We start from the raw sequence: 21326 nt of genomic DNA, 5'->3' as shown, positions 1-21326 counted from the left end.
GTGCAAGTGTAGTAGGTATCTAGGAGATTTTCCGGGTTTCGATGGACATGACCATGATTTTTATGTTGATAGAAAGCCTGAGCGCCCCGAGTATCTGCTGATAGCGTTCCATATTCATCTACAGACAGTGTAGAGTTCGTATCAAGACCATGATAAGAAAAGGAGGATAGTCGAGATAATTGACTTTCTCCAGTTGCACTCTCTGGCCCTAACCAGAGAACCCGCAGCCTATAGTTTCCATTTACGGCTTAGGGCGGCTTATGTCCCCAAGCTGCAATTTTCAGACTCCCAAAGATACGTATATACAGCACGTAGTGGATTACATGCTTCTTTATTGTGTCAATTTACTGATAAGCTGGCATTTTCATGACAGAAGCCGATTGCGAGAATGTTCACATTACCTCTGTGTGAGCTAGCCAGCCTATTGTTTCTTCACTGGGAAAGCATGCAAATGATGATAGAAGATACTGATTGATTTTTACTAAATGACACATGTAATTGGAAATATTTGTAATCAGTCTGGGCTCAGGTGGCTACTTTACTCTCTTGCACCGCTTCTATAAGATAAGAGCCCCGCATGCTGGCTTTTCGTCCTCTTGCTATCAACTCGAGCGGTCTTGGTCACTCAGCGAAATCAGCATGGCTCAACAACGCTTGCCAGCAAAGTCCGGCATAGCTGTCCCCCTTGTAAAAGGACAGTTAATCCAAGTCATTAATACACATGGCAAGCAAGTGGTGGACACCTGGGCCTTTGACTCGCAGGATCCAAGCTCACATCTCTCCATGGAGCACACTCGCGCTTCTCTGCTGAAAATCTCCATTGCAGTCGGCGATACCCTCGTCACTAACCGTCGGACTCCAATTCTGACGGTGGTGGAAGATACAAGTCCTGGGGTGCATGATTTATTAATCGCTGCTTGTGATAGTCATCGTTATGCGCAAGTAGGTTTATTTTCTCTTGACTAGAAAGGGACTACGAAGATCCATCTAACCTTGGTTCAGCTCGGGGTGAAAGGGTATCATAATAGTTGTGTCGACAATCTTCACAATGCGCTCAAAGCCGTTGGAACTCGCATCAGCTCAGTCCCGTCCCCTCTGAATTTGTTCATGAACGTCCCCGTGGCTAGCGACGGTTCATTATCCTTTGCTGATCCATTATGCGAAGCTGGACAGTCCTGCACTCTACGCGCAGAAACAGACTTGATTCTAGTGATGTCCGCTTGCCCGCAGGATGTGACCCCTGTCAATGGTGGCAAATGCGCCGATATTCACTTCGTCGTCACTTAAGCAAGTCTCCTATTAGTCTCTAATATATATCCTGGGTTTCGTTGAATGCGGGGAAATCGCAAGGACGCCTATTATATTATGTATAATACATATACTCCCAATCAGTTGCGTCACGGCATAAGATGATCGAGTCGAGCCCGACTTGATCATCCGTCGGATGGTAGGATTAGCGAAGTCTGGGCAGACGTGGATCTTGTCTTTCTCAAAAAAAGCTTCAATATCAACAGACTGTAAAGCAGATCTAGACGCTTCTGTCTCCTAGCTGAGCTCCGCTTCAGATCCATAGCTGTCATCATTGTGGCTAGTCCCTCCAAGAAATGCTGGTCCGTATATATATCATGAGGAGTTTGATTTCATGCTTCATTGGCCAGAGATTTGATGTCATAGCTATGATGCTGGTGATAGTTACACGTTCTTATCAGGAATCTCAAGGATGACGTCGGTAGGTTGACGAGCAGATGCTATGATGAACAGCGCGATACGGACGAAGCAGTAAGTGAATGGTTATTCTGTATAGGTGAATAGCAGGATGATTAGGTAGGTGTATGCTGACCAGATGACTGTGTCTGTCCAGGCATACGTCTCAATTGGATATAGCTGTGTACACATGTGACTGCATAGGTGAGATATAAACAATTGTAAGCTGATATAGTTGGTCAATCAAATGTGTTGATGATGATACTAGGATGATATAAACTGAAAAATATGCTTAGAGAAGAGCGGGAGCAATGACGCAGCGCCTGATGTCATGGGGCTTTCTCCTGGCGTGCTGAGTCAGCCAGATCGTCATCCCACATCGCTGTGATTTGCTCGATCTGTCCTTCACTCAATCTCTCTCTCTCTCTTTCTCTTTCTCTCTTTCTCAGTCAGTCCCTTTCCCTCTCTCTCACTACAACTATCCGCCTGTCGCCGCGTTGAGTCCTCTTTGGTCCGTTTTCAGCGTCGTCGCCGTGGCTTGAAAAAAAGGGACGAAAATCAAAGTTTGCCCCTCAGCAGTCGTCAGCGCCTTTTAAGACACGTTCCGCTCCCTTCACCTCTTGCAAGCACCGCATTCTGTTGCAGCTGCACATAGCCATACCCTCAGCAAGGAGGAAATAGACGAAGGAGCAAAAACAGAAAACAAAAAACGCTCCAGTCTCATTGGCACTCACTCAGCAACCGTTGGGTTATTAGACTGTTAGTCGGTGTCGTTGGTCCCTGCGCTTATTCCGTCATCGCCGAATGTCATGCCCTAGTGACTCTTGCTCCTACTAGAGACATCTCGTTTTCCCCTCATATACCACCACAGCATCTCGTTATCATCATTTTTCTCTTCCTCCATTGTGCCCCTTTACTCCAACTCGTTACCCTCTAGAGCGCCGTCCTTTTTCCCCACCCTTCCTTTCTCTCCGCCTCCCTCTCACCCTCTCACATCCCGAGAGAGACGAACCCGCCCCGCCGTCGCCATGAGTACGATACAGAATTTAAAGAACTTTATTCGCCATGGCAAGCAAGCTCGCCTGGTGACCCCTCATGCAGAGCCCACCACAGATGTCACAGCCGTCCACGCACAACAGCAACGTCAACCGCAAGGGCAATACGCCAATAATCTCGATACTATTGACCAGAAACATGGCAACGGACAAACAACCACGCAGCCGCAGTCGCGGTCGCAGCAGAAAGCTGCCGACTCGCAAAGCAAAGTGTCGCGCGCTGATATCGAGAAATTGGTGGCCGAGGAACGACAGAGCAAGTCCAAGATGCCCAAGTATCCGGGACTAGATCGATACATTTTGGTTGAGAAAATGGGCGATGGAGCCTTTAGCAATGTTTATCGAGCCAAGGATACCCTGAACCGCATGGAGGAAGTGGCAATTAAGGTTGTGCGGAAGTTTGAAATGAATAGTAACCAGGTATGGAGCCAAAATGCAGTCCTCTTACCTTTTTCGCTTGTCTGTTTTTTTATTGTTTTCACCTTGTTATGTTTCTCTACCTGCTCTTTTCCCCTCGCTGCTGTGCCAATATATGTGAACCACCTGCACTATGAATTTAGTCGCCAACATCTTGTCGGCGGCTTTTTAGGACAACAAACACCCTCGACCGTATAAGAAGAAGCCGAAAGCCGTGGAGGTGCGCGATTTTCACTCCTTTCTCTGAATGTTACTTATGTCATTGCACCGATTTTTCTTTCTTGTTTCGGGGTGTTTTTTTTTTTTTTTTTTTTTTTCCTCCAATTGATCATCTGAGTTGTATAGTTGCTGACTGATCACAGCGAGCCAATATCCTGAAAGAAGTCCAGATTATGCGACAATTAGATCACCCCAATATTGTTAGCTTGATCGACTTCTCTGAATCACCCCAATTCTATTACATAGTCCTTGAGCTCTGCCCTGGTGGCGAGCTCTTCCATCAGATCGTGCGATTGACATATTTCAGCGAAGATCTTAGCCGCCATGTCATCAAACAAGTCGCCGAAGCTATTGAGTTTCTTCACGAGACTTCCGGCGTGGTCCATCGGTAAGTTGGCATACACGAAAGATGCGCAGGAAGAAACTAATAGTACTAGTGATATCAAACCTGAAAATCTACTATTCTACCCCTGCGAGTACAAGCCCACCAAAAATCCCAAGCCGCGCCAACCAGGCGATGAAGATAAAGTAGACGAGGGAGAATTCATTCCGGGTGTGGGTGCAGGTGGCATTGGCAAGATCAAGATTGCCGACTTTGGTCTTTCCAAGGTCATTTGGGACAGTCAAACAATGACGCCGTGCGGTACCGTGGGCTACACGGCTCCTGAGATTGTTAAAGACGAGCGATATTCGAAAAGCGTTGATATGTGGGCATTAGGCTGCGTGCTATACACGCTTCTCTGTGGCTTCCCTCCTTTCTACGACGAAAGCATCCAAGTTCTCACAGAAAAAGTTGCCCGAGGGCAATACACCTTCTTGTCACCGTGGTGGGATGACATCTCCAAGTCTGCCCAGGATCTCGTATCACATCTCCTCACCGTCGACCCGGACAAACGCTATACCATCGGTCAATTTCTAAACCATCCATGGATTAAGCAAACGGATGAAACAACACACGCAGCTGCCGACGCACCCCCCCTCGCCACACCTCAAATCCCCCGTCAAAAGGAGACCGCCCAACAACCACAACACACCATAGAAATTGAACAAACCCCTCTATCAGCCACGGAACGACGTTTGCAGGACTTCCGATCTCCCGGTGCAGTCAATCTCCGCGAAGTCTTTGACGTCGGCTACGCCGTCCATCGCCAAGAAGAAGAAGGCAAACGACGCAAAAACTTCCGACAAGGATACCGCGGCGCCAATCCCACAACGGGCTTCAGCGCCCAACTCAACCCGCTCAACGAAGACTACGACGACGAAGAGGAAGAAGTATACGACACCAACAAGGGCGACCAACGAGAACCACCCGCTAAAATCCCACGCTCGTCCCAAGTAGGCGCCAGCGACGTGGCAGCCATGGAGGCAAAACTCCGCTCGACAAATTTGGGTACTCAACCCAGCAGCGCCGCCCAGGCAAGACAATCAGTAAGAAACGGAGCGGGAACCACCGGCCAGAGACAGCCACAGCAACAGGGACAAGGCTACGGCCAGCACAGTGCGGCAGTTGCAGCAGCAGCACGGCAAAACGCGGCGCGCGCTGCTAAGCAGCCATTTGAACTAAATATGGCGAATGCGACGTTACTAGAGCGAAGAGGGAGGAGAGCGCCCAGTCAGGTTGTATAGAATCATTATATCAATTGTGTGTATGTAACAAACAAACAAATCATTTGCTTGTTTTTTGTCTTTTTTTCACGTTCCATCTTTTTTATGGTTGTGGTCATGGTCTTGGTTATTTGGTACTGGCGTTTTTCTTCTTTTTTCTTTCTTCTTTTTGTTGTTGGTTTCTTTTTATTCTATTTCAATCTTATGACTTTTTTCTTGTTATATCAGTTCTCTGGGTGAAGGGATGAAGGGATGAATCAATGGATAGCGATGGATTCCTCTTATTTCATTGCCATGGAAAGGAGACAGATACTAGGTCAGGTCAACTGGATTGTATCCTACCTATTTATTATCAAATACATCGACTTGCATACACATTCACATGTACAATTGAGTTTCATTTATTCCATCTCTATTTATAAGTAGTATATATAAGTTTTTTTGTATACGGCATAAGCAAACCCGGACCGTAATGATAGGTATGTAGCTAAGTACGTAGGCAGACATATTACAAAGCCTGCTTCCCTCTCGTCTCAATGGGCAAAAACACCATAGCACAAAAAGCAGCTAGGATAAGACCACCGGAAGCATAGACGGGGGCATTTGCGTTCCCTTGGGCACCATATATAGCCACAATGGGCGCCATGACGCCGCAGAGACGATTGAAAAAGCTAGCTACGCCTGTACCAGTACCGCGATTCGGCGCGGGGAATACCTCGGGTGTGTACGCGTAGAGGACGCCGTACATGATGTTCTGGAAGAAGGCCTCTAGAGAGCTGCAGACGAGTTGGATGTTGGAGTCACTGGAGACGGTGAAGCAGAAGAGGATGATGCCTGTGAGGAGAGTGGCGATGGCCATGGTGCCCTTGCGGCCAATGTATTTGATATTCACCGTGAAGCAGCCGATGATCGAGCCGGGGACACCGACGATGGAGGTAATGGCGTAGTTGCGGTATGTGATGTTGATTGGGGTGGTGGAGCTGTCGGAGCCTGCGTGCGCGAGGTATTGAGGCAAAAAAGCGTTGAAGAGTGGGAAACCCATGCCGATGGTAGCCCAGCAGAACCAGAGAATGGCGGTAGTGAAGCCGAGACGTTTGGTGTGGAAAAGGGGGCCGAGTCGTTCGCCGGAGAACTTGGAGAGGGCGCGCTTGATGATGTCCAAGGTGCTGAGAGTCGAGTCGCCGACTTCGCTTGGATAGCCTCCAATTTCATTGAGGATGTCAACGGTGAGCCATGTTTTGGTCTTGTTCTTGTACGCGAGAGCGTGAACGGTGCGGACGGCTTCGTCCTGGCGGCCACGAGAGAGCAGGAACTTGGGGGACTCGTAGAGGTGAAAGAAGAAGAACCGGCAGGCGAACATGGCCAGAGTTAGGGCACCCATTGTGACACACAAGTACCGCCAGCCCATGTTGTCTTGCCTGCGACAGCAGGCTTCGCCAGCCGCTACGGCCGAGCACGCTGGCAAACCGCTGGCGCAGCTGTAATTAGGGATGAAGCCCCAAGCAATCAGACTATATCTGTTAGTACTCATGTTAACTGAGAATTGTGATAAAAGGCAGACACACCTTCCCACCATTTGCCCAACTGGCCACCAGATACTCAGCAGAGTAAGAAGATTGGCAGATGCAAAGGGCAAGAATTCCAAGAACAGCGCTCCATCGACTGGCAGATTGCCTCCAACCCCTAAACCCATGGCAGAAGCCATACCGCAGACGCCAATCCACGTTGGGCTCGCTGCAAGGCAGATGCCGAAGATGCCGCAAATCAAAAGAGTCATGTTGAAGGCCAGACGACGGCCCACGATGTCGGACGCAATGCCCCAGAAAGATGCACCGAGACATAGACCAATGAACAGGGCAGCTGTCGTGAAGCGAACATGGGTCGACGAAACACCGAATTCTTGGGAGACTGAATTCAGGGTCAAAGCGATGCCCTAGTTGACACGTAGGTTAGTATTGAAACTAGTTGACAACATGAAAATATATTTATATACCTGTAGCCAGAGACTATGTCGTGTCAGCTTAGCAACTTCAACAAAAATACTAATCAATGGTAACCTACTTGTCTGCAAACCAGCCAAAGCCACACAAAATGAAAAGATGCCACTGGTAGCGGCCCATTCCAATATCTTGAATAGCCAAGTTGACCACCTTGGCCTTTCCTGTAAACCAATTAGATCCGTTTTCCTCTTCTCATCCCTAAGAAGCAACTACGAAAGAATCCATCTTCAACCGCACAGGGCATTGGCATAACCTACGGTCGTACACGGTGTCATGTCCAGAGGTGGACACTTCGCTCTCCACTTCAGCGCGAATGGCTTCGATAGTTTGATAGCTATACTCAGGATCAGAAGCAGCAGCACCATTCTCTTCAGAACCGACGCGGTCGAGCTCCTTGTCATTCTCCTTATTGCTATTGATATTATCGCCAGCAGCAGCAACTTCCGAGTCGCCGGAGACGACGGTGTTTAAGTGCTGGAACCGGGTTGCTTGCGATAGAGGGATCACAACGCCTAGAAATTCCTGACGGTCATGGCGCGTAAATGGATTGACCCAGGAAGGCATATTTGGTGGATTTGGCGCAGTCGGTAGGAATAATAGGTAATAGGTAGCAGGTAGCAAGGTCGCAAGGGCAATGTCGCGTCGGCAGTCAGAATCTTGTACAGTCTATGCGGATATGTGTGCGCGTTGTGTGATATAGACACAGCCTATGCACTAGAGCAATAAAATTTATATCGAATCGAAGTCGATTTGGGTGTGCAGTCCAGAGGTGACTGATGAAAGGAGAGAAATGTGGTTAGTTGGAATGGCTGCGAAGGAAAAGAAAGGAAAGAGGGCTTGAGAAAAACGGCCCTCTTATACAGTCAACCTCAACCAATTGATTCCATGAAACATTTTCCCGTCTCTGTCATTATTTCCTTAGTCACAGATTTGTTCTAAAATACAGACGACTGGCAACTTGTCCCATCTTTGACCGTGATAGGCAGATGGGCCTGTAAAATTACGTGCAAATTTTTTTCAAAACATCCAACGGACCATCACGACTAACGGAGTACTCCGAACGTCACAGCCAAGAAACTCGATCTGTGGCAACGGAATTTCGAGTCTTCAGCTTCTTGTCCATCTTGTATCCCAATGGTCGATACGGGAATTTTGCAGCGCGGCAAGCTGCAAAATAGTATCCAATTAGGGCTCGCGCTTGCGGCGGGGAAGCACCCAAAACGGCGATGCCAAGGCCCGGGCGGCGGCTCGGCGTGGCTGAAGCCGTAGAACTTTTTGACGCATACGGAAATGCGGAGTAAGTTACGGTACGGCCATTACGTACGAATTAATTTCATGAGTGGAGCTCAAAAAACTTTTCATTTTATATATACATGCCTTGGTCCTTCTTGTCTAGTCATATATACTAATTTACTTAATCGCTTGGATAAGCATGTATTGTTGGTATTATTCGTACAGCGACTTCGTATACGTGCAAATCTTGCACATGCAATATTCATGGAAAAAAAAAAAAAAAAAAAAAAAAAAAAAGTAAAGAAGATGATGTCATACACAGCGCTAGTGAATCGACCCACTTGGACCGCGGCTCCCACGAACCCTGTATTGTAATTACGATATCTACAACATCAGATTTGTTTTTTTGTTCAAAATCGACCTTTGCCTCTCTGGGCATGATGTTATGATATTCAATAACTCAGGCTATTATATTAATTAAAGTCGTCTCATAAGGGCCAAGTACCTGCTGGACTTTAATAGCTGCCGTTGATAGACTAAAAGATCAGCTTACCGCGCAATACCCTCCTTATACCTCTGCAGCGCCCTCGCCCGACTCGCAGCATGCTCGACAATCGCCCTAGGATACCCAGCCTTCTGCGCAACCGCTGCCGCACCTCTATTATAGGGGTCATGGATAGCCTTCCGGTCCTTGATGTCCCTTAACTCCGGCACCCATTTCCTAATATACTCCCCATTAGGATCAGACTTCTCACTCTGCAGCAGCGGATTGAAAATCCGGAAATAGGGCTGCGGATCAACACCCGTACTCGACCCAAAGCCCCATCCACCGTGATTAGAGGCAAAGTCGCCATCGACCAGATTCTCCATGAAATGTCTCTCGCCGCGTCGCCAGTCGATCATGAGGTCTTTGGATAGGAATGAGGAGACAACCATGCGATTGCGGTTGTGCATCCAGGCGTCATGTTTGAGTTGGCGCATGGCTGCGTCGACGAGTGGGACGCCGGTTTGGCCTTCGGTCCAGCGCGTGAAGATCTCCGAGTCGTATTCCCATTCGACGTTGGTGAATTCGGGTTTGAAACATTTATTCATGCTTTTCGTGCTATTAGCTTAATATAACGCCACAGGAAGTAGGAAGAGGTACCAAATAAATGGCCAGTGTACTAGCACATGCTTGTAGAAATCCCGCCAGGCAACCTCACTAATCCACGATGCAAGCCCAGCATTCTTCCCATCCAAATATCCACCATTGGCATCTTTCGCAATGGAAACAGCCGTCCTCGCACTCAAAACACCGGCAGCCAGATACGGACTGAGAACGGAAGTATATTCGTTATCAACCATGCTGCGCACCTTGTTGTAGTCGTTTGCCTTTGTTTTAAGAAACCTATCCAGTCGTCTCATAGCCTCTGACTCGCCTTCGGGATACATTTTGCTGAATCGCTGTTTCTCTTCCTTCCCAAGACGCTTGTTCGCTGGTGCATCGGGCACTTGGCTGTCGAAAAGGTCTGCGAATTGTGAGCGCGCGCTGCTAGAGTTCGCGCCGGGCGCCTCTAGAACAGTCAGGTTCTGCTCATGTTGATGAAGATAATTCATCCACGATCGGTACCATGGCGAGAACACGGCATACTGTTTACCCTGCTGGCTCTGAAGAGCGCCGGGGGTAACAACGCAAGAGTCATGGGCCGTTTCAAAGACAATGCCCTTATCGGCCAGGAGCCGCACAAGCTTTGCCTCTCTTCGCAGTTCGTCAACTTCATACTCAATGTTGGCAAACAAATGATTAACACCCCACTGCTCGCACAACTCGAGAATTCTATTAGGCACAGTCCGGCGTTTTTCCTGCGTCTCCATGTACAGGGGGATATCGAGTTTCTCGAGATCTATTTTCAGCACCTTCAAATTGCGAAGCACGAAGTCTACGCGCGCCGGGCTAGCCAAATGTGCTGTTAAATCCTGCGGTGAAAGGATGTACAGGCAGATTAGCGGAGCATTATTTGCTTGAGCAAGGTCATATGCCATTTTCAAAGCACGGTTGTCCTTCAATCTCAAATCATTCTTGAACCAGTGCACGACTGCAGCATTCTTGCCATTGATACTCCCACGGACTTCATTTGTTTCTTCGTAGGCTCGGTTCAGCGTATCTATTGGCCGCTCCAAAGTGCCGTTGTTATAAGCTTCGCAGCGCGCGTTGCTCATTTCTGGAGGATAGAAATCGCGAAGCACGATGCCGAATTGTTCGGCTTGTTGGGCGCTGGGATGCGGGCTGTTGATGTCGTTTAAATTGGATGGCCGCGATGTGTTGCTTTTTTTTGCCGAGGGGACGGCGTCGGTGGAAGCCTTTCGTTTCTGTGGTGCCATTTTTCTTTCCAAGGAAAAATATAATCACAAACTTTGTAGAGAAGGATTTTCAGGGACCAAGAAGAAAAAGAAAAAGAAAAAGAAAGATGCTGTCTGCCGAATTAAGGGGAGCGCTGATGTCATCGGCATGTCGGATAAGCTCAGCGATCTCCGCGTCTCTGCAATTAGGGCTCTACGGATCGGGCAGTTTGACACATCCCCTAATTCTCAGTATAGAGTCAGTCTTGAGACTCTTCATGGTCGTATCATCTGCAGTGGACTTCTTCATGATACTATAATCATCTCCTTCTCCTCCCCCTTCCACGAACGATCCTCCGATCCCTAATCGCCATACTTCCGTACTCAGCCTGCGCTGCTCTCCTACGCACCTCTCTCTCCGTGCTCAATTGTGCAGTGAGAGAGGATTCGCCTTGCCTTTTGTCGTCGTCATCATCAACATCATTATTATCATCATCTTCTTCTTTTCTCTTCCTCTCTTCCGCAATCCTTCTCTGCACTAACTCCGGCTCCAGAAACGGCTGTGGCGCTAGCGAGGAGTCAAATTCAACTGTCTGAATAGTTCTATCATCAATATCATATTTTTCTTCATTTTCTTCGTTATTCGGTTCCAACGACGAAAAGACAGGACGCCGGAGTTGGATTTTGGCTGGTATGGCGCTTGGATTAATGGTTTTGTGAATCCTGGTCTTTTGTGATGGCGTCGCAGGTAAAAGACGCCGTTTGTGCGGGATAATGCGTGCACGTTTTATCTTTTGTTTTCCTTGTACAGTTTCTTGTCTCTGAGTCAAGTCTGGAGATGGCATGATGTTTGCTCTGGTTAATTATCTACCAAGATGTATGACAGCAGGGGTTGCATGTCTCAATTTAGTTCGCGCGGATAAGGTGCGGCGCGCCGGCGCTAGTTCGGATCCCAATCACATGATCTGATCCGTTGCCAAGCCGCTAGCTTATTCAGGGTCAACGTCAACTCGGAATTCTCAAAGCCAACATGGAATAATGAGAGACAATTCCTGCCGGCTCAATTCGGAGTGTAAAAATCGGAAAGAGAAAGAGAACGAGACAGAATGAAATTAAGAACCATGAAAAGTTTTTTTTTTCTCCTAATTTTGGCCCCTTCGCTGTAAACCTTCTCGTGCCTTGGCGTGAGGGTTATATTTAGTGCCCGCTCTGATCGGAGGAATCCAGCCAATCACAGCGGGAACCAAATAACCCTAACGAGAGGTTTACAGGCACATCATGCCAGTCTCCAGCCACAGTGAGCCGTGAATGCCGTGATATCCCCTTTTTCGGCATCCCGGCTAATTCCTGGATCCCGATAGTTTTGGGGGTTAATCCGATGCCCTGGCTGGCTTTGTGTCTGCTTCAATGCCCATGGCAATGCCTGGATCCCAATGCTGTACTGCGTAGGTCACCGAATGTAAGAGTGGAATATAAGTAGGCGAGCGCAAAGTAATGCCAAGATCTCCATGACTGGGCTACAGCCGGACATCTGGAAACTCAACCCATACTGGGGAACTGGTAACGCATTGGATGATTGTAGGTAGGACGAAAGGGCGTATCCCTCGAGCCTTCTACATAGTAGCCCGGACCAGGAACAACGTATCCCCGGCTAGCTCCCATGTAGTGGGGACCTTCCGCCACTACGATATTATCACTATGATGATCATCACTAAAATCTTATGAAGATCGAAACAACGCATTAGGATCAGAATTTCCAATCTGCATGGTCAACCGAATATCGAAATAAACCACCAAGGTCCAAGCTGCATATCTGAACTAGCTACGGGAAAATTGGATCTCTGCGGTAAAGCGGGAAAAGCGGGTACATATGCTGTGGCGCACCGTCCAAAATGTAGCCACACAAGGGCAATCTTCACGGTTGGGTCGGGACAAATGGTGATGTCAAGCAATTTCTTCGCCCTCGCGTTATGGCTGAAGTGCTGTTCCCTATGCCGAAATACCGTGTATCCTCGCGGATGAAGGGATCCTGGGACTATAAAGGCCTTAGGGGCCCCTTAAACTCTTTCGCTATACTCCATACATACCTTGCGATCCACACACATCCTACCCCTCAAGATGGCTTCTAGTAACCAAGAGAATGAGATGGCTCCCGATGCAGTGACGCGGACCATGACCTTTAGTTCCATACCCGGTCAGAATCAGATCGATCCCTTAGATCTGCCACTACGAGAACTGAACGACAATGCCAACTTGGAGGAATTCACTACCGAGACCCGTGCAGGAAACATTGTCAAGCCCGTACGGTCCAATGTTACGGGTGAAGTAGAACAATGGAAACTTGTCACATTCAAAATCAACGACCCGGAGAACCCCAAAAACTGGTCCAAGGCCAAGAAGTGGTATTGCACTATGGTGGTCGCGTGGACTTGTTTTGTGGTTGCGTTCGCTAGTAGTATCATCACTGCGGGTTTAGAAGGTCCCGAGGCAACTTTCCATATCTCAGAAGAGGTTTCTCTGCTCGCCATCACGGTTTTCGTGGTTGGCTTCGGTGTTGGTACGTTAGCCCCCTTGAAGCTTTTGCCCTTCTATTAGCTAATCCACTTCTTCTCTAGGACCAATGATATTTGCCCCTCTTTCTGAGATCATTGGACGACGTTGGGTATACGCAAGCACACTTCTGCTCGCCGTCATTTTCGAAATCCCCTGTGCTTTGGCGAAGAATATTGGCACGCTGCTCGTATGTCGAGCCATTGACGGCATTGCATTTAGTGCACCCATGACTCTAGTCGGAGGAACCTTGGCCGATATGTGGAACAATGAAGAGCGTGGTGTCCCTATGGCCGCTTTCAGTGCCGCACCTTTTGTTGGTCCTGCTATTGGACCCCTGGCCGGTGGCTTCTTATTCGATAGCGCTGGTTGGAGATGGTTATATTGGCTCCAGATGATCCTGGCTGGTGTAGCCTGGGTTTTGATTACTTTTACAGTTCCAGAAACCTACGCGCCGACATTGCTCAAGGCACGCGCTAAGAAGATGAGAAAGCAGAACAACGACCCCAAGTATGTGACTGAGATGGAACTCGATTCTCGGCCAACTGGTGAGAAGATCAAGATTTTCTTGCTGCGCCCATTCCAGCTGCTTTTCTTAGAGCCTATTGTGCTCTTTATCTCGATATATATGTCTGTCCTCTATGGTCTGCTCTATATGTTCTTTGTCGCGTAAGTCCCGGCCATCAACATACTTTGTTCTTTTTTTATAAGACTAATAAAATGATCACAGATACCCTATCGTTTATGTCGAGGGAAAGGGATATTCTGAGGGCATTACAGGTCTTATGTTCATCCCTCTTGCTCTTGGAGTCGTTATGAGTGCATTCTGTGCGCCATTTATCAACAAGCATTATTTGAAGATTACAGCCAAATTCAACGGAGCAGTTCCAGCAGAGTATCGACTAATTCCGATGATGTGCTCCTGTTGGCTTATCCCTATTGGTCTATTTATATTCGCGTGGACCTCCTATCCTCGAGTGCATTGGATTGGACCAGCCATTGGTGGATGGCCCGTTGGATTTGGATTCATCTTCCTCTACAATTCGGCCAACAACTATCTCGGTAAGCTATCCCCGTCGGTACCTAGATTGATACGCGCTTTGAATACTGATGTCTGTCTTAGTCGACACCTACCAGCACCAGGCGGCATCTGCCTTGGCCGCGAAGACCTGCCTGAGATCTTTCTGGGGTGCAGGTTGTGTCCTTTTCACTGTGCAAATGTATCACCGCCTCGGATACGAATGGGCTGGCTCCCTCCTTGCTTTCATCTCCCTCGCTTGCTGCGCGATACCTTATGTTTTCTGGTTCAAAGGTGCAGCAATTCGTCGATACTCTCGTTTTGCTTATAAAGGAGATGATGAGAAAGTCTTTGCCGCCAAGGTTCGTGATATCGAAAATCCGCCTGGGAGCCATTGAGACCAGCTGTAAAAGCACGAGGGCAAGAACAAGATTGAGCGTCTCAACTGCTTAGATAGCATGAGCATATTTTGAAGCTATTCACAGCGACATTCTATATTCCGCCTTAGACTTAGAATTTGATTTTATTATTTAGCTATTCACTATAATTTCTTTATTTTCTTCCCGAACCCTGCGAGACATATGAACGCTATACTCTCTTTGGCAAAGCACTGAGTGGTTAATTAGGTGAGGCCACAAGGCTCCAACCACTGCACCAAAAACCATTCCCAAATTACGATGGTTGCACGATATACAACTAGCTTAAATAATTATAAGCTTGATTATATAATTCCTAGCTAGCTTTGAGTAACTATAAACGAGTCTATCTAGGCTCCTTGTATCAACTCAAGATTTTGGGCCAGTATGAGCAAAGCAGCCTGTTTTGGAGCAATCAGAGCGTATATTGGAAAATATGGAATCTTTCATGCCATCCCTACCTAGAAATATCTATATAACCATACAAAGCTAAAAAATACCAATGGATCAATATAGATATAAAAGAAACAAGAACAAATTTACGTCAACAACAATGAACATGACTTCGTTAAAAGCAGAGGAACCGGGTATTCTGAAAGCATCCTACCAACCACTGCATATGTATGTACGTCCAGTTCTAAACCACCTAGAATCGAAAGGAAAAGATCAGATTCATCCGGCTAACCCTTGCGTTTCTATACCCTGCATGGGCATGTTATACGGGAAGTCAACTAAGCCATCGAGAAGCCAGTTCAAAGGATCAAAAACCTCGTAGTTGGGTTCCAGAAAGCCGCTGACAGAACTGGGAAGATTGCCTACACCACTAGACGAAGCAGACATGGAGAGGCCGTGTGAGACTGCGGGAGCAGGCGCCAGACTGGGGTCGCCGTTGACTCCAGGTGTGGTTGATGAGGCTCGACCCTGTGGTGCAAGAGCCGAGGGAGCAGTAGATTCACCGTTGGAGTCGGGGTCGGTGGGGTTTTTGAGGGAGGCTATAAAGTGACTGTCAGACTAACTACCAATATATAAAAAATATGGGACTGCTTATGATGTACGAACCTTCGATATTGCGACCTTTGGCCAATGCGTCTTCTCGCCATCGCCAGACTGAATCGTAGACCAGAGACATGCTCATTCGACATCGAACCTTGAGTTGTAGGGAATCATCAATTGTTGATGATGATGAAGCCGGTCGTGGAGTTGGAGCGCCTCCCTGTTTCCACATCTGGGTAAGAACTTCGGTTAATCGCTGAGGTAAATCATTGTTTGACACTGAAATGGCCCGGATAGACCATATCGTTCTGTTGAAGAGTCTCTTGGTGTACTCTAAGTCTATATGAGCGGAAAAAAAGCTCTTGCACAGCTTCATCAAGGAGTACCCGCCCGCGAGCATCATCTGGAAGATGTAGTACGGCGTGTAGGGAAGCACTGGGCCTACATCGGTCTCCAGATTCAACGCAGACTCCAGGAAGTTGCATGTTGCCGAGTGCAGCGCAAGAAGACGTTCGCGATATCCTGGTAATGATGGATCGTCAAAGAATGAGCATAGGTGCATGTGGAGACTAGCTGCTCTCAGGTAGAGATCAGTGATAGCTAAAAAGAAAGTCAGTTTAAATGAGCTTGGTCAAGGATTAGACAGAGCTTAGGGTCTAACCATCATTCTCAGCCTTCAACTGATCCTCTAGATCCTCGTAATCACGGATTAGAAATGAGATAAGCGAAGGCCTCTCGTTTCCCTCAGCCAGACCCACTGGGTTCCTCCTGTTATTATACAATGCCTTGGTCACCTTGTCGGCAAACTCTTCAATCTGTAACCTGGCCTTGATTTCACGAGGTAGTCGGAAATTTGGATCAAGGATTTCGCTAGCACCCAGAGTCCAGTCGTACAAAGTCGAAGGAGGTTGTCCATAGCCAGTTGCCACCCTAATCAGTCAGTAATCAAACCGCAAGGAGATAGAGGAAGCGCAGATTACCTTTGTGCTACTATATTGCAGATAGCCCACGTCCTGACTTTATCCCTGAGCTCCGACTCAAGAAGTTCAACGTTAAACTTCGAGAAATCTTGTGTATGGGAAGGCCGGTGGAGACCCAGTTGCATAGAAACATGAATCATAAGACCGCACAGCATAAAGGTAGGGTCGGTGGACGTGCTGCTGGTTGGGAACGGCCAAGTGCAAAGCAAGCAGATTGCTTTGACGGCGTGAAAGCTCTGAGGTATGTCGGCGATGGTGCTCCAAACAAGACGTGTTACCGGACCGGATAGTGAATTTAAGAGGTGGATATCAGTTTGATACCGGCGTGCACCTACGCTGATGATCATCCAGAAGAGGAGGGGAGAGGTCGCGTAATAATCTTCAGGTGTGATCTCGCGGTCAAGGAACGGGAGATAGGGGTGATAAAAGGTAAAGAATCTGGCGACCAATTAGTATTGAAAGAGATTACTTCCAGTTGAAAGAGACTTACAAGTTGAATAGCTCGTTGACCCGATCCGTTGCGACCATGACATCTTCTATTCTTTTGAACTGGTGGCCACCATTCCGCATATAGTTTGCTCCATCAAACCCGGAGCGCAAATCCAGTAGCGATGCCACGGCTTCGTGTGAGCCCATGTACTGGTCTGCCGACAGTGGTGTAGGTGTCTGATACATTGGCCCAGCACTCAGCGGAGTCGATATGGCAGACGCCTCGTGTGGTTTGCTCGGGACGCCTTGTTGGGCCTTCAACGACGCGTTGGTAGCATTCACATTCGCAATTTGTCTCCTCAGCTCGATAATCTCCCGTTCCATCTCGGCGTTGCGACTTCTTTTCCCGACTCGCTTGAAGTTGGTTTCGATTTTACAATCTAGTTTGAGACGACGACAACGCGAGCATTCCATGAACGGGTCTTGGACCACATCACACCGGAGCTTCACGCGACATTCATTTAGCATGGACAATGAATACACCCAGGAAAATAGTCACCTTCAACTTACTTTTTGTTGACGACACTCATTGCAGGCACGTTTGACGGGCTGTCTCTTCTTCTCCTCTTGCTGATCCCCTTCATCGATCTCATCAATGCTGCCAGGCGAACTATCCAGCCCGGCGCCAGCTCCATTGCGCTTCCTTCCGGCAAGCGAAGCTACAAGACCGGGGGCATGCAGTTTCGCATTGAGCCGACCCGGGCTCGTTGCTGGAGTCGCACTTTGAGACTCAGATGGAAATTGGCCAACCCCTCCCCCTCCGATGCCGCCCGTCACCCCGTGCGCCGCCACTCTGGCTGTAGCCCGCGGCTATGCGCGAGCTATCTGAAACTTGAAAGGATGTCGGACGGTTTATGTTGCCAATGGGGGCGTATTTCTGGTTTCCCTTGCAGTCCACGTCCGATGTCGCAAAATTTGATGGAATGACGGCAGAATCAAATTTTTGGGTGCCTGGATTGAGCCCAGAAAACGGTATGGATGCTGCAAATAAGACGCTTTTCTGCAGGCAATGCCTAGCGTCGATCTCTTTTCCGATATATTTGCTTTTTTTCTCTTCTCTCTTCTTCCTCTTGCAGTTCCCTTTTTTTCCCTCCCTTTCCGTTTTCTCGAGTCAGTTCGCTCGCGCACCAAACGAAGTGGGGTTAGCCGGTTTCGGGGAGCGAGGTCATGTGATGGCGAGGCCATGCCGCGGCGCGGACACCTGAAGGCTGAGGCACGCAAGGCACCGCCCACGTGTTGCCGTTGCCATTGTATGACTATGCATTCATTATCTGCAGCTTCTTATTGGCTAGAATGTGAATCCGCCAGGCTTATCGGCAATGACGTTCAGTGATAATCCAAGTCTTCATTTTTGTTGTCTGACATTGCATAGCTGCATCACATGGTTATTGGGCAGTTCTCTTATGACGCACGGGGGGCAGGTCGAGCAGCGCTACGTATTTCCCATTGTGGAAGGGCCCCCACAAGGCATACTGAGGCTGTGAGCCTCAGGTTTTCAGCTCGATAAGATGGCCCGCCCGCTGCTTCCCCATCTTGGCTTCCTGGAAGTGAGGCTCTTCTACTACACATCTATAAATCTGAGCCCCACCGTCCTCGCTTGCCATCAAAAGTGCATCTTTTCACAACTGCGTACTGTGCGATGCTTGTTCTACTTTGAAGATGACTGTTGACAAACCCTCAAAAGAACAGCTTGCGCAAGAGGAAACAAAGAAGAAAGATGCCGATGAAGCTAAAGAAGCCCTTCCATCGTACGAAGCAGTGCAGCAGGATGAGCTATCTATTCCTGCGTTCCCGCCTCTCGAATTCTACGCGCTTGAATCAAGCAAGACCGTCGATAGAAACCGGTGTATCCTGCACTTAAAGCTACTTGCAGCGCTTGCCGACTTGCGAGACACCATTTCTAGCATCGATGGTCTATTTGGCATTGGTGATTCTCTTGCAGACAAGTTCGTTGATGAAGCGACAAAGTACAAGGCCCTCGTGCGTATCAGGGAGAAAAGATGGGCAGTCTACACTGCCAGGGCGGCAGATCGTTACGTGGACTGGTGGACGAAGATACTGCCGTCTTCTGGAGATCCCGTTACTGTTTCTTCCATGAGGAGTACGAGTTATAATTCCATCACTCGCCCATTACTATCACCGCTAAGTTGGACGACGAAGAAATTACCACCTCTAGGTAAGTATGATTAGTCATAACCAGCGCTCTGCAGTTAGACTGAATATAACCACTAATATCCGAGGGTCTGTGTAGATGTCCTCATGGTTTGGCATGCTCACATGCTGAACCCTCGCGCGTATCTAGAAGATTGTATTCGAGAGACTAGAATGAATATCTGGACTGCTGACTTTCCCTGGAAACTAGTGGATAATGCCATAGACGCCCAGTCTTTTGATTATGACCCCGGAGAAGATGCCAGACAACATTTTGAGAAGACTTCAGGACGACCCTGGAACAACTTAGATGAGTCGGAGCAGAAGAAATTCAAGTGCCTGCTGTGCTCAGCTCAACTAACCGTTCCTTGGACGACCGGAGAGTTTGGAGCTTCACCGGATTCTGCATTCAAGTACTGCACTGGGTATGCAGACAAAAATTTGGAAGTTTATTGCACGTTCTGCAACCACAAACACGATAAACATGCTATGAGAGTAGCTCGATTCCACCAAGATGTTCATGACTTGTTGTACAAAGATCGCCCAATGCCGGGGACTTACTTGGATTTTGAGGGAATACCGACTTGCTTGGTGGAATATTATGGGTTTCCAAACCTTCTAATAAAGGAAAGCAGACATCGAGTCCTCGACTCCACAGAAGCAGACCGTAATATACGCAATATGAATGGTGTCAAGGCACTTCTCGAATCTCTAATGGCCGACCCCCAGTTGGTGATGCGCGTAAAAGTCCGTCCGAGAGTGAAATTGAGCAGGACACAGAAGATAAGCATTCGACGCATGATGTCTCACTACTGGGAAAATAGTTCTATATTTTCATTGGACCTCGTGGGCGCGGTCATCCGCCAAGGCACATTCATACAGAAAATGGACAATATTGACTGGATACATTCGCCTGCTCTTTCTGCGACAATGGATCGGTTGATACGCAAATACCGCATCTTCTTCGAAATCATGATGGATAACCGAGGTAAAATGGCGGTGCCCACCTTAGATGTCGATCTTGCATGGCATACGCATCAAATGTCACCATTTCGATACTGCAATTATTCCAGAACCCAATCTCTTCGATTAGGTGCCCAGATATTCATAGATCACGATGACAAGGTCGATGAAGGCAAACTCTCGGATGCATTTCAATGGACGAGCAAGCAGTACATGAAAGTAACCAATGGCGAGCTCTATAGCGAATGTACATGTTGGTACTGCGAAGCCTCCCGCGAATCTTTCCTCTACTCTTCCCTTCCTTTCCCATCGTCATCCACTAGGCGTTCACGCACCTTAGTCGAAAATCTTCACGACGATCCCCAAATTTCTTCCAACCCTGACAAGAACCCTCACATTTCCGCGCACAACGCCGTGCGCATCGAGGATGGCCATGGCTGGGCCCAAAACAGCGCGAACCTGAAAGCAATGCGTCTCCGGCAGATGTGGGAAAAAGCACATCGTCGAGCTCAAAAACGGCAGAAGAAGCAGGGAAAAGCGACGGGTTCTGATAGCGAGGATCGTAACAGATCGACAAGATCGACTGATGCTACTGACCCATATTATCCGATGATATATGGGTATCCATATTTTGTCCCCTATTATGCCCCATACATGGCCGATCCGGGCATTAACAGTGCTATATACCCCTGCAATCCGGCATGCATGAGTGCTGGGTTATCTTCATATGGGAATTGCGCGGCAGGGACTTGCGGCAGTGGCGTTGCAGCTGGTGCATGTGCTGGAGCTGGAGGCGGAGCAGGTTGTGGTGGAGGAGCTTGCGGTGGTGGTGGAGGAGGAGGAGGAGGAGGTAAGTTTGTTTCTTGTTAAGTGTTTCTCCCAGTCAGAACAGTCACTAACCAGACTTTTATTATCACAGGGGGATGCGGAGGCGGAGGCGGAGGCGGAGGCGGCTGTGGTGGTGGAGGTGGAGGCTGAAAGGGTCGAGTCGACTCATCTTCATGGATATTCTTCTTAATTAAATACCCTCTGCAGTCTCGTTGCTTTTGTATTTTTTTATTTTTATTTTATTTTATTTTTTTTGTTCCTTTCAACTCTACGATCAATGAATTCGAAGAAGCTAGCACTCATTCCAATCATCTTATGTTCATCATTTCGTATCCTTACAATTGCAGAACGATGGTGTATATGTTTACAAGCTATCGAGCATAAGG

General features: G+C 48.1%; 7 protein-coding genes across 7 annotated transcripts; 4 read left to right on the top strand and 3 right to left on the bottom strand.

The window, feature by feature from the left end:
• Positions 1-639: 639 nt before the first annotated feature.
• UA08_00061 (hypothetical protein) lies at positions 640-1287 on the top strand (the record flags this gene model as incomplete). The annotated part of the gene is made up of 2 exons (XM_020260446.1): positions 640-942; positions 1003-1287. The coding sequence occupies 2 exons, from the start codon at positions 640-642 to the stop codon at positions 1285-1287; spliced, it is 588 nt and encodes a 195-aa protein (XP_020124368.1).
• A 1445-nt stretch (positions 1288-2732) lies between these two features.
• Positions 2733-5021, top strand: UA08_00060 (hypothetical protein; the record flags this gene model as incomplete). Its single annotated transcript, XM_020260435.1, has 3 exons — positions 2733-3179; positions 3539-3783; positions 3833-5021. 3 exons carry the CDS (start codon positions 2733-2735, stop codon positions 5019-5021), a joined length of 1881 nt encoding a protein of 626 aa, XP_020124369.1.
• Positions 5022-5508: 487 nt separating this feature from the next.
• On the bottom strand, positions 5509-7564 carry UA08_00059 (hypothetical protein; the record flags this gene model as incomplete). The annotated part of the gene is made up of 5 exons (XM_020260423.1): positions 5509-6511; positions 6566-6933; positions 6994-7006; positions 7062-7161; positions 7258-7564. 5 exons carry the CDS (start codon positions 7562-7564, stop codon positions 5509-5511), a joined length of 1791 nt encoding a protein of 596 aa, XP_020123733.1.
• Positions 7565-8782: 1218 nt separating this feature from the next.
• Positions 8783-11397, bottom strand: UA08_00058 (Deoxyribodipyrimidine photo-lyase; the record flags this gene model as incomplete). Its single annotated transcript, XM_020260412.1, has 3 exons — positions 8783-9335; positions 9378-10582; positions 10963-11397. 3 exons carry the CDS (start codon positions 11395-11397, stop codon positions 8783-8785), a joined length of 2193 nt encoding a protein of 730 aa, XP_020123732.1.
• A 1273-nt stretch (positions 11398-12670) lies between these two features.
• Positions 12671-14518, top strand: UA08_00057 (hypothetical protein; the record flags this gene model as incomplete). Its single annotated transcript, XM_020260401.1, has 4 exons — positions 12671-13109; positions 13168-13771; positions 13833-14164; positions 14226-14518. The coding sequence occupies 4 exons, from the start codon at positions 12671-12673 to the stop codon at positions 14516-14518; spliced, it is 1668 nt and encodes a 555-aa protein (XP_020123727.1).
• A 690-nt stretch (positions 14519-15208) lies between these two features.
• On the bottom strand, positions 15209-18183 carry UA08_00056 (hypothetical protein; the record flags this gene model as incomplete). Its single annotated transcript, XM_020260390.1, has 8 exons — positions 15209-15528; positions 15596-16129; positions 16191-16459; positions 16510-16947; positions 17000-17442; positions 17509-17795; positions 17848-17998; positions 18127-18183. The coding sequence occupies 8 exons, from the start codon at positions 18181-18183 to the stop codon at positions 15209-15211; spliced, it is 2499 nt and encodes an 832-aa protein (XP_020123726.1).
• A 474-nt stretch (positions 18184-18657) lies between these two features.
• Positions 18658-21090, top strand: UA08_00055 (hypothetical protein; the record flags this gene model as incomplete). The annotated part of the gene is made up of 4 exons (XM_020260379.1): positions 18658-19174; positions 19250-19574; positions 19785-20962; positions 21032-21090. 4 exons carry the CDS (start codon positions 18658-18660, stop codon positions 21088-21090), a joined length of 2079 nt encoding a protein of 692 aa, XP_020123729.1.
• Positions 21091-21326: the final 236 nt, after the last annotated feature.

This window comes from Talaromyces atroroseus, assembly GCF_001907595.1.
Source record: "Talaromyces atroroseus strain IBT 11181 chromosome Unknown scaffold_0, whole genome shotgun sequence".
NCBI classification, from domain to species: Eukaryota; Fungi; Ascomycota; class Eurotiomycetes; order Eurotiales; family Trichocomaceae; genus Talaromyces; species Talaromyces atroroseus.
Note: the sequence above shows the minus strand (reverse complement) of the source record. Positions and strands in the feature narration are given on the sequence as shown.